The 12,158-nt window shown below is 46.8% G+C and overlaps 1 protein-coding gene across 1 annotated transcript; it reads left to right on the top strand.

The window, feature by feature from the left end:
- Positions 1-6,479: 6,479 nt before the first annotated feature.
- Positions 6,480-8,041, top strand: PtA15_14A34 (uncharacterized protein; the record flags this gene model as incomplete). Its single annotated transcript, XM_053163056.1, has 6 exons — positions 6,480-6,787; positions 6,858-6,894; positions 6,987-7,155; positions 7,213-7,735; positions 7,832-7,855; positions 7,945-8,041. 6 exons carry the CDS (start codon positions 6,480-6,482, stop codon positions 8,039-8,041), a joined length of 1,158 nt encoding a protein of 385 aa, XP_053026709.1.
- Positions 8,042-12,158: the final 4,117 nt, after the last annotated feature.

The following is a 12,158-nucleotide window of genomic DNA, read 5'->3' on the forward strand; positions in this document are numbered from 1 at the left end:
AGCGGAAAACAGGTGGACTGCGCTATTTTATGGCACAATCTCCCTATCCAGTGAACTCAGACAGCGAGTATTTTTTGATTCTTACTTGTCTTTTTTCGTACTAATTATCCCCTCCTCCGAGTCCCGCTAAAAAAAACACAATAAATAGTGGCAGCCTTCAACAATATAGCGCCAATAATAATATCACGTTATTTAGCCGCTATTACAGCGCGCACATGCTGCGCTTATTTTGTAGTGATTTTGCGCTACTTTTGTGCTCAAGTAGTGCGCTGTCTTTCTGAGAAAATTCCCCACCAACCCGTTTAGCTGAAGCGCAGCGGCTTTGGCGCTGTAAAATAGCGCAGCGCAGCGCACCCAAAACCCGCTGTGCTGCACTTTTTGCAGCAATAGCGCTTCACACTTGATGTCAGCCCCCCTCCCCAGGTAACAGTTAATTTTTCAACCCCAAACAGCCACCCCGCACCACACCCCAGTAGTAATTTGTGTCTCTTTGAGTATGACATATCCCTCTCAATCAACAGTCTTCACCGCTAGTCAGGAGGAAAAAAAACCCTCTTAATTGCTGGGGCGGGCTGCGCCGGTCAGGACTGTAGAGTTTGTGGGGTAGCAACATGTAGAACTTTGTGTAAATTTAGATTATAGTTCTTATTCACATCTATGTTTCTTACTCATCTATTTTTCTCATCTATTTTTTCTCACATTCCTATATCTCAGTAGTCCATAAATCTTGTATATATAAGTAGTCTGTATCCGCGGCTGGTTGATTCCTCATCTCTCTGTGATCCATCAACCAGTCGCGGACTCTAACCAGTTTACGTCCGTCTCCTTATAAGGACATCAAACTGGGGGTCTAGGGTGGGAGTAGGTCCCTGGAAAACTCCTCATATATTAATAATACACTAGAGGCCAAGGCGGCTGCGCCGCTGCAGAGAATCAGGGGTTCAATTCACAGCATTCAAAAAAGAGTTTCCTCAAAAAGACACCAGGGCAGCACGCTGCCTGCACACTAATAATTGTGTGACTTTTTAATGGTTTAACAAGCAGAGAACTTGCCTTTTTTTATTCTTTGGCTAACAGTGACACCTTAAAAATGAATAACACAGCTTTGGATTGAGTCAGTTTGTAAATTGCATCAATCTGAATTTCAGTAATCCCAACTACAAATCACAGCTCTTCATTACAATCAAGCATGCACTGCTCAGCTGAGCTGGCTTAAAATTTGATTTTGTAGAAATGAGTTGGATGTCAAGTGACCATGTCAAAAATAGTATGCAGTCACTGACAAGGAAAGGGGGAATAGTCATGGCCTGGAGCTGATAAGTAATCTGCTCTGTATCAAGCTGGGAATGAGCTGTTGTCCTCATGTAGCATCAGTCAACAATGTAGCATCAGTCAAAAATGTAGCATCAGTCAACAAATTACATTGATTTGAACTGATGAGACCTAATTGCAGACAATACTCTTCACCTCCAGGATTGTCTTCCTCAGAGATATACATGTTCATGGAGAGTAATGGTCTCTGAGATTATTTGTAACCCCTGCCCCTCCACTCTTTAAATTTACTATCTGCACTGCTTTTGGGTTGAAAGATTGGGTAAAGGTAAGATATATATATAACTACACAAACAGATACAAGAGAATGGTACCAGGCCAGATACCTGTGTGTTTTTTGGTACTTTTTGTTTGGAGTTGGCCATGTATATGATTGTTTAGCAAGGATGATAAGGAGGCGCCAGAGAGGAGATGAGGAAGGCTCTTGTAGGCGGGACAACGTGTTTGTCCTCAAAAAGCCAAGGGTTGATTGGCAGAGGCCGGGCAATACTCGTCCCATCGACAACGGGCGTGTCGTTGGGGCGCACTTATGAGCGGCGGGTCGGCCTGTACTCCGGACGGGCGGCCAAGCCGCGGTATTAAGTGTGTGTTTTGGGGGGGTAAGGTGGGCCAGAGTGATGGCTCACGCTTTACCAAAGAAGGCAGTCCTATGGCGGCCACATTTAGGGTCGCGGAGATGAGGACAAGGGACGGCGGCAGGAGGCTGGGGATCAGTTTCTGTTTCTTGCAAGAGGAAAGGGCAGAGTCCAGGCGGTTGAGGAGGCGGGTTCTGGATGAACCCGGACGCAGGTCTTTTGGAGCCTGAGGAAAAGGATGCGGTGGGCAGGGGCAGCCGGCTGAGACTGATAGCGGCAGCGTTTAGCGAGTGAGGGCAGTCAAGATGTGCCGCAAGCGCCGCCAAGATTGTTGAATTTGATATAAGCCTCGACTTTCACTTCCTCTCGCGCCAGCTTCGAATTCAATATAAGCCTTGACTTGCACTTCCTCTCGCGCCAGCTTCGGCCCCATAAGCTGTTCCTAGACTGACGAGCTGGATGCCCCTCGATGGGAATGAGGGGCAAGTCTTGTTGGGGAGGGTTGATGAGTGAAAGGAGCCCACGAGGGGGATTTCGGCCGTTGCGGCGAGACAGAGATTGGGGGTCAAGAGATGCTCTAACAATCGATCTCCTTCCTCCGGGTTGGTGTCGTTGGTCTTGTGGGTTGAGACAAAGTACGTGTGATTGGATTTGCCCCCGTCCCGGGGAGAAAAGACACATTGCTCTGAGAGTTTGGTTCGGACGATGTCTGGCCCCAGGGTGAGATTCCAGCCGGACTGACCGGCAGTGGAGATCGCATACTGCATTAGCGCGAGCTCAAGAAAGGCCCCGTTGCCGAGCAGAAAGGGGAACAACGGCCCGGTCGTCTTCTGTCCGTCTGTGAACAATGACCATCCTAGTTCCTGGTGATGGTTGGGTTGCTTGCGGCTTTGGTGGTTTCTGGATACATGTCGTCGTCGTCACGCGCAGCCCAAAACCTAGACAACGCCTAGCCTGTCAAAACGCCGGCTTGCAGGTCGGAGATACCAGAGGGGCGTGGCGGTGGCGTAGTTCTCAGGGCTTTTAAATGCTGGATTGTCTATAAAATAGACTTCGGCTTGCTTGCTTATGTCCCCCAGGGCGTCCTCTGCCGCTGTAATTCCAGCGTGCAGTTCGTCCTCACCCCTCCGCTGTTGCACTTGCGCAGTTTGAGGGGCTAAACTCGTTGGCCCCCCTTTGCATAATGCCTTCAATGCGGCGCGCTGGGGGCCATCCACCCACTATTTTAAACCCTGCTAGACAGGGATGGATAGTGGGTCTAGTTTGTGGTGTTTAGATTTTGTGTTAATAACACTTTTTTTGTGATTTGTTTTTTTTTTGGAAGGGGGAACCCTTGCATTTTTTTTTTTGTAATTTTGTTAATTTGTAGGGGGAACCCTTGATCTTTGTTTCTGTGTTTCTCTGTCTTTAATAAACTTGGATGTGGGTAATGTAGAAATTGTTTGCCTAAAAGACATTTTGACATTTGAATCAATCATGCTCCTTGAGAATGTACATAAATATATACATGTCCCCATGTTGAAATAATTCCAATTAAGTTTCTTTCAAGCAAACCATTTCTAATTTTCAGGGTCCTGCAGGAGCCCTAACTAGGGTTGACAGCGCCACCCCTAAGTGCGCGCCAATGTGCGGGCGCCTCGCACCCGCGCACCGGGCGCGCACCTTTGGCTGAAAAGGGGGGGGGGATGGGCGCGCACCCCACTTCTGGATGAGATCGGGGGGCCCGAGCACCATACTTGAGCTATCTCCGGGGGAGTCGACGGGGAAATATCCCGGGATGAGGTCGGAAGGCCCAAGCTAAGCTAGCTGCGGCGGTTTTTGTGGGTGCCCACGGGGATGACCTAAAAAAGGAATGCGTATCATCCGATATCCCGGTCATATGCTCCTCGCGAAGACAGTAGGCACCCATTCGATACTGACAAGCCTGATCTGTGACCAGTGGATACAAAGACTAGAAGAAGACCAAATGAGGCAAACAATGGGTTGGAAATGAAGTAGAAACTAAATCCTGAGGAATGGTGAAAATTGAAAGGAAAGAAGAAGAAGAAATTGGAGGTGAGGCTGGGAAGGAAAGTTGAGTGGAGCGTTGGGGGCAATTTCCGTTGGTGCTTCTCTGCTTAAAATACTATATGGCTGAACTCAGGAAGCTTGTTAAACATAGCACATAGTCATCTGTGGCAAATTATTATCTTCATAATTTAAATTGAGAAAAAGGATGGAAGAAAACCAGGGCCAGTTGAGGCCTTTTTGTTGGTCTCATTGTTGTAATGTTAGTAGCGTCCAAATGGCCTTGACTGGCTGACAGAAAGGGAAAAAAATGAGGATTCCGTTTTACAGTCTCCAAATGGGGTTTGCTAAGGATTGATGGATAATACTCAACTAATCGGCACACTCCGTTTCATTCCGGCCTTCATATCGGTCATGAGCAAGGGTCCATATTTAACCAGTGCCTTGGAAGCAATTTTTTCCACACAGCCTTGAGGGCTCCGCAGAAATTGAGATTGTTGTAAGTTTCACAACAATATTTATGCCAGGCTATTGTATTTACCCCGTTTCCAACACGATCACTGATCTCCGGCCGTTGTTGCAATCCTCCTAACTATAAGCTGCCGGGTCGCCGGAGCTGCGCGGAAGATTAATACCTCCCCAACAAGCTCAAAGTTCTCCTTGAAGTGTTGAGACAAGACCTGATAAGGCAAGGAACACAGGGCAGGATTGCCAAACAGGAAAGTGCCTGAGGCTGCACTGGCCGTTTGGTTGACGAGTCAAAGGAGCTGCGCCAAATATTTATGAAATCATATTTCTAACAAGCTCGTTGAACTCCTACCGAATCCAGAGCGGAAGAAGTGAAATAGAAACCATGCCACGCGCTGCCGAGTCGGAGCTGCGGAGCACTCTTATCTTCTGCATATCTCTCAGACTCCGGGAAGCTCGTTCATCGTCGGCCGGTGCTGGCACAAGTCGATCAATTACTTATCTCTGTAGCGCAGGGGCTGCCAAGTATGAAGCATGCCATAATGGCAGTTGCAGTTGCCGAGTTGGAGCCTGTTGAAGCTGCATGATCGCCTCCTTATAATAGCCTATTCAACAAACTCGTTTATCTCCAGTGTAGAGGCGGCTCATCTCCATAAGAATCATAGCGTTGACCGTTCGGCTGTCGAGACAGAGAGGCGCCGATGTGCCACAACTTGACACGATGTGAATTTTTCCTGGTTTGAATCGGCACACTTTTTCCACTGAGTGTTGCCGAGGGCCCACGGGAACAAGCCTACCGAGCTCAGACCCCATCACAGGGAGAAGATGGAAGTTAAATGCCATATCGTTTCAGTATGCCATCCTCCTGCCCACGGTCGCCCCGTCACTGCATGTTCTGACCTGGCTGCAGTTGTCTCTGTGACTAATGACTTCCTGTCTTCCATGTTGCATGTATTACCAAACCCGAAAAATATCGCAACAAGACGACATCAGGAGTCGCAGTGAAAGCTCATCCTTCCTAGAGTCCAGTCGTTGGGTCTAGACTCCACAGTTGTCATATCGCTATGTAGAAATGACCGATCAAGGGGACTAGGACTCGATGTGAGGGAACGTTTCTATGGGCTCATCAGATCCCGTTTGCGCCCGACGCTACAAGCTGGCTCAAGTGACACTCAAACGATGCCCGATTACTGGAAGAGGACTGGTTTCATACGAAATCTGGCCGTAGGGCACGAGAGCCAGATGTGCGGCCGATGGATGCCGAAATCTATGTACATTGATACAGGTATCCGTAGAACTGACGGGAACGCAGAAAGTGCTTGCGTGCTAACCTCAGGATGAGTAGACCTCAGCCATTATATCAATACATACATGTTTAAGTTGCACGATCGGAGACTGATGAGCACCGATTAGACATCAGGGGGCTGCGAGGGTTTTTCTGTCAGAAAAAAGCCGCCCAGCTGTAACACGTGACGCAGAGCCAGACTCCGCAAAGTCTTTGTCATCCGCCAGCCTGCCGGAAATTGGTACATATGTTTGGAGATTGTTTGCGCATCCTGTACTTTGCACGGCAGTCGATAACGACGCCGATCACTCTGCACAGGTTTGAGCCGGATCATGAGGAGTATCGTTTCCGGCCGGGATTTAGATAAGAAGAAGATGACTCATGAGCTTAACACGCAGTAGGCGGCTGTACGAGCCTATGTAAGAACCTAGCTGTCACATCCCCGAAGCGTACAAGCCGAAGTCAGCCCATCAATTCGTCCACCGAGCACCTCCAGCTGGCCGAAATCGATATTTGTGGTGTGGCTTTAATACTGCGGATACTATTCATGAAGCGGGACCATCGTCGGCAGTTGACCGACTTCGAGTTTCGGCTTTCTCTCGCGACAAGCGGCAGCGGCCTCGAGGAATATGGACACTCTCTTCAGAGGCTCAGGCGTATCGCGGCATTGATTGGGTTTCGGCTCGGGTCCCTCACGCTGTGCTCGGTGAAATGGGGGCACCCTATCGAAGAATGGTTCTATAAATTGGGCCTCTATTCGTGGGTTCGGAATCAGTTCTATCTCCCATCATTCTTCACTTGGGCTTGATATCATGGGGTTCAAATTACTTTCAGCGTTTGTGGCTTTACTCTTTATCTCGAACCGTTCTCCCGAGGTTCAGGCTGCTATAGCAGCAGCTGATCGAGCAGATCTAGGTCCTTTGTCTCCTGGTGCCCGCGCGGTGGGCCACATGAGACCTCCAGAGTCACCGAGGCCATTACGCATGTTTAGCGACAAGCTGGTAGTGCACGATGTAAGCGATGACCAAATTAAGCAAATTCGCGACGCTGGCTTCAAGCAACTACATTCCATACCTCCTCCCGAGAATTTTGACGGTCTTGCCCTTCCCGTCATACGAGGGTAGGAATCGTTCATTCACGCCTTTCAACGGACTTTACGCTTACAATTACTGTCCGTTTTTCCAATGCAGGAATGGAGTCTACTATCAAAGACACCCAGATATGCAGGTGGGTGATTGTAATTTGAATACTACTGAGTCAAACCACCATGTCTAAATTAGAATGATTGATCGTCTTTCCCTCTTCCTCTCAATTTTCAGGAGCTGTGGAACGATTTCCAAACGCTGCAGGCGGACAAGAAGGAGCCTTTGGAAGATTACTTCGCCAAAGATCTAGAGTGGGATGGAGATTATCCAAAAAATGAGGAACCCAAGATGACCGACGAGAAATATGTGAACAACAAAAAATGGGTTCAATTCAAGGAAGCAAGTGAGTTCCTAGAGTTGTACTACGCAGCCTAAATTCCAGACTGATCTGTTCGAACAGAATACCCCATTGAACTTCCCCCGGGTACCAAGCATGTGCACTGCTTTATTCGAGGGCCAGTGATCACTCCGACGTGCTTCGATCTGTTAAGGGCAGATGAACCCAAACCGGCTGAGTTTGATATCTGGCAGAAAAATCTTCCAGCTTACATCAAGTTCATCAATGCTCATGATTATTTTGGAACCACCGTTGAGCTCACAGAGAGCGCCAGGTCCAAAAATTTCGCAGCAGATCTCAGGGAAGTCAATGGCTCTCTTGATTTGCAACAGGACCTAACTATCAACGATGAAGAGGTTCAGGCAGCAAATGAATATAGGAAGGCAATCCAAGTGTATCTAGAGAAAATGCAGACCTACCCGAATGCGGCTAAGAAGGCATTGGCGGCTGCTAAGGCAATTAAGCGACCGCACTTAGAGCGTGCGAAACGGGCTATGCAGTGGGCTACAAGACACATCAACCGGCTGGCTGAAGCCAAGTTCCCCGACCAAAAAGTGAACTGGTTCACGGCCAGTCCAGACATTAGGTAAGCCACAGCGGACCGAGAGACTGGGGCGATGTTCTGATGCGCGTTGCTGACCGTTGTTTCAACCTCCGTTTTGTTATGCTGTGGTTTCAACAGATCTTACCATCTGGCTGTAGTCCAGTAAGTCAAATAAATTCTACAAACGATGGTTGTGACAAGAAATCTGATTTGAATAACTGATCGGTCGATTTTCCTTCTTATTTGCACAGCATGCTGGTCGAGGAGAATGCGGAGGGTGTTGAAGCCGGTCTCCATGCGTTCGACGACGCCGACGCCGGTGAGCATGCAATCTTGGCGGTCCCTTAATTTGCTCACAAACTCCACGGCGGTATCAACATGGCACACACACACGAGAGTCACGTTCTTGCGTCCCTACAGCTCAGGAGTCTTCCCGAAAAGAAAAGAAAAGCAAACAAAAAGTCATATATAACAAAAAAACAAACAAGAAAAACCAAGCATCTTTCCATTTAATTCACTTACCCGTAGATTTCCCACTGTAACCACGTCCTTGTAAACACGCTTATTATCAGGCAATTTATTTGTGTTGAAATTCCAGTGTCCCAGTCTCTCTTCCCTCATCTGTCCCTTCCCTGTCACTCATTTTCTCTCCCTGTCACTCTCTCATTCCCTCCAGATGCATATTCATTGTTCACCTTCTGTCCCACAAATCAGGCCCATTGTTGTGATAGCTTAAAGTCCCTCAGCTTAGATAGAAATTAAATCATCTGCTTCTGCGCGCATTTCCCTGAGGTCTCTACAGGATACAACCTCTTGTAGCGTGTGTGCTTTTCCGCCACGCAAGCTAGCAGCTTTTTTGCCCTCCCAGAGGGCCCCTTTTTATTGTCTCACTCAGAGCTTCTCTGAACTTGTTATTCCTCAGGCCACTCTGCCCTTCCTCTCAGCCTTGACCTCCGGTCATAGCTTCAACAATTTGCAATAGATGCGATCATATCAAAATACATACCTTGATTCCACTGATGAGTGAAACCCCATGAGGAGGTGCTTGTCAGAGTGTTCAACAACACAAAGAACTGGAAGGAAATTTTCATGAGTGACTATAAAACACCAGCAATTAGGATTGTAGCCGGGTTGCCTCTTCACGAGGCGGACCACAAACGCTAACACCAGCCTATCAGTGACATTCTTGGTGAAAGTGTGTAACATTTAAGATGATGAGTCAAAGAGCAGGACATTTCCTAGGAGCCTCTTGAACAGCATTGGACTCTGGGAAGCGTCCTGCTGAAGGGCCTTCCTGCGCTCCCAGAGGGACTTGTGATAACTGCTGATTTCAATGAACAAAGTACTTATCAGTAAATCTATGTATACATGACAGAAAGAAGACAAGGGAGTCCAACATCATGAGCTACAAAACTTTGTTTGGAATTTTGTTGTAATTTCACTTGTTCTTGATCTCCTCCCCTTTCACTTTCACTTTGCTTGTTTGTCTATTATTTATTGTGGTTTTTCCTATTCATTATGCATCATCAATTGCTCCCACAAGTTGATAATTTGTGTATCTAGACTACAAGATACCGCTACACCGGGTTTTGGAGGACGGATGCCCGGCGCAATGGATTAGGACGGTTCACTTAGGCCAAAATCACAAACTTAACAAAGTCCCTCGAGACTTGGGCCCTGGGGCCCCCGGGGGGTAGGATGAACTCGCAAAGCAAGCCTCTGTCAGGAGGGACTTATACCATACCTCCCCATTCTTTTTTCACCCCTCTTTTCTCTTTTCCCCTTGTACCTCACTCATTACATGATAAGCTTTTTTTTGTTTTTTGCTCCAGATCAGCCCAACATGCAAGCGCTGAGACTTGTATTTTTTTCTTTATGTACTGATACAAGTACATCCTGAAAAATTAAACAAGACAAATCAACCTCATGACTGTTACCAACAACAATGGGCCTTTACTATACAGATATTGGTATAGTATTGTTATTGTATTTTTTTGGTCCAATAACAGTGCTGTTATTTCCATTTTCAGTTATGGATTTTTAATACTATATCCAATTACATGAGGATTTTTCCTTTTTGGAGAATACTATATCCAAATGAAGGAAGAAACCAAAAAAAACTTGATTCTATACTGGCTAGATGTGGCCAGTACCACTACTTTGTAGGGATGAAAATCTATCTATTTCTTGGGCTTGGGGATCAGAGCACCCAAAGCCTTTCCGGCCTCAGCAAAGTCCCCTGAGAGGGGAAATCCTCAAAAAGCCACATAAGGCTGCTGACAGATTGTGAAATAGTTGAAGGGAACAAACTACAACATCTGGAGCCACACACATCTGCAGCCGCAGAGAACAAGAGCTACCTGGTGTAAGACTCAAAAGTGGTAATGAAACCCTTTTGCTGAATGGTGAAGGGTATGATGGAGTTGCAAGCTCTGCTCTTCTGTTATCAGTCGACAAGACCCACCAAGCTCAGCTTGGAAAGTTTTATCAAGTGATAGGTCTGGTCTGTTCCAGATGAAATCTGTTTGACTGGCAACGTGTAAGTGTTTTAATTACTTTGTTATAAGGGTTGAATTGTTGTTATAAGGGTTGATTTATTGTTATAAGGGTTTTAGGATTTGAGTGTGGATGAGTGTTGGGTGACTTGTGAGTTCTGGGTGAGGAACTGGGGAGCAGGCCACTGGGGGTGGAGAGAGCTCCTTTTATAGACAAAAGTGGAGCCCCAAAGGGGCTTGTGGGTTAGGGTTTCAGCTAATCTAGACAACAGGGTGAGGGATTTTAGCTGGTGGGAGTAGATACAAATGATGCCATAACCCCTCAGGGGCGCATGGATGGTGTCAGAATATACAACAGAACATTCTAACGCATGCATAAGGTGACAGTAGACTGCATGAGCTGTCACACAGGGGGAATTAGTGTATACACAATATCTGAGGCTGCAGAAACAGCGTAAATGATGTCATACTATGTATATAAACAAGTGTATTTAGCCAATATGTAATGAGTGTAGCCTGACAGAGAGATGTATGTTTGTATCCTGTGATATGTATAAGTGTACTACTGTGAAACTTGGGTTGAGGCAGGTGACAGCTGGGTTATTGGGGCTGGCCGTGTGATAGGTGTCCATGAGGTGTAACTTCCACACTAGAGGGGGTCCAGGGGTGCTTCCAGTGGTGAATAGGGGTAGAATTGGCCGTAGAATCCATTTCTGGGGTCCATTTGATGGTATCTTGAGGCCTAGTATGAGTAATTATGTGGCATAGAAATTTTTTTTTATTTTTCCACTTTTCCGTCTACCACACCGGTGTTCCTAAATAAGCCCGTGCTATTAGCGCAAGGACCAGGTAAGTGGAATGGTTTGCCTGTAAAATCATCAGGAGCCCACATTTCATTGCCTTATGTTTACATCTGGTTAAGTGCGTTATTGCGGTAACCAGGGGTGAAAAAAGTTTCTATACCTGTATTTTTTGTTTCAGAAAAAAAAAGGGTCAGCCTAAATGCACTCCAACAAAATCCCAAAAGCACTCCAAAAGTGAGTGTATGGAGTGTGCACTCCAATGATTGTTGGAGTACAGACTAGAGTACTCCAAGTCAATTGGAGTGCAGAACCGGGGACTCAAGACTCTTTGGAGTGCACCACAAAGAACTCCAGTGGCCAGGAAATGTAAGGAGTGCCCATGAGTCTCACTCCATCAGATTGGAGTGCATTCCCCCAGCACTCCATTCCTGATATTTCTCCTCCTCAAAAGAGGAGTGCAGTACTGTGCACTCCAGCCAGAGCTGGAGTGCCTACAACTTCAACTGGGCTATGTACAAACACACCCAACTTGATCCTCCTGATATCCATGACCGGTACAGACCGGCATTGAGTGGATTAACATCTCCTCTCAATGACCAGTCTGTACCGGACCGCCGGTCATTGAGGGAAATCACAGAAATCACACCTCTTGATGACCGGTCTGTGCCGGTGTGGTCATTATTCCTGTGTTTGTAGGAGGAAAAATTCAAACTTTTATGTGTACTCACAAAACGCCTCAAGATATGGCCAAATGGACATCATAAATGGAATCTAGGACCAAAATAACCCCTAGTCACCCACTGAAACCACCCTCATATCTCTACCGGATCAGAAGATACGCAAATCACCCCTTTCACGCACCAGTCTGAGTGGGTTCACACACAGACTCAACTCTTGGCTACCATACTTGGCATAATGCATACGGCACATGAATTACTTTTTTTCCTTCCTTTTATCAGTCCTCACCTCCTATTTTCTCTTTGCATATGTTTGTTTTCCATTTGCATATCTTTGATCTTGGAAAATCCCTGTATGAATATATATGATCCTGTTTGCATATCAAAGGGACGCATTGTAGATAGTCTAGCTAAATTCCCTCACAGCTGTTCCCCTCATCATTTTCTATATAAGGAGGCCTCTGCCTGCCAGTTGTTCCCTCCTCATGCC

The sequence above is a fragment of the Puccinia triticina genome, chromosome 14A, assembly GCF_026914185.1.
Source record: "Puccinia triticina chromosome 14A, complete sequence".
Classification (NCBI taxonomy): domain Eukaryota; kingdom Fungi; phylum Basidiomycota; class Pucciniomycetes; order Pucciniales; family Pucciniaceae; genus Puccinia; species Puccinia triticina.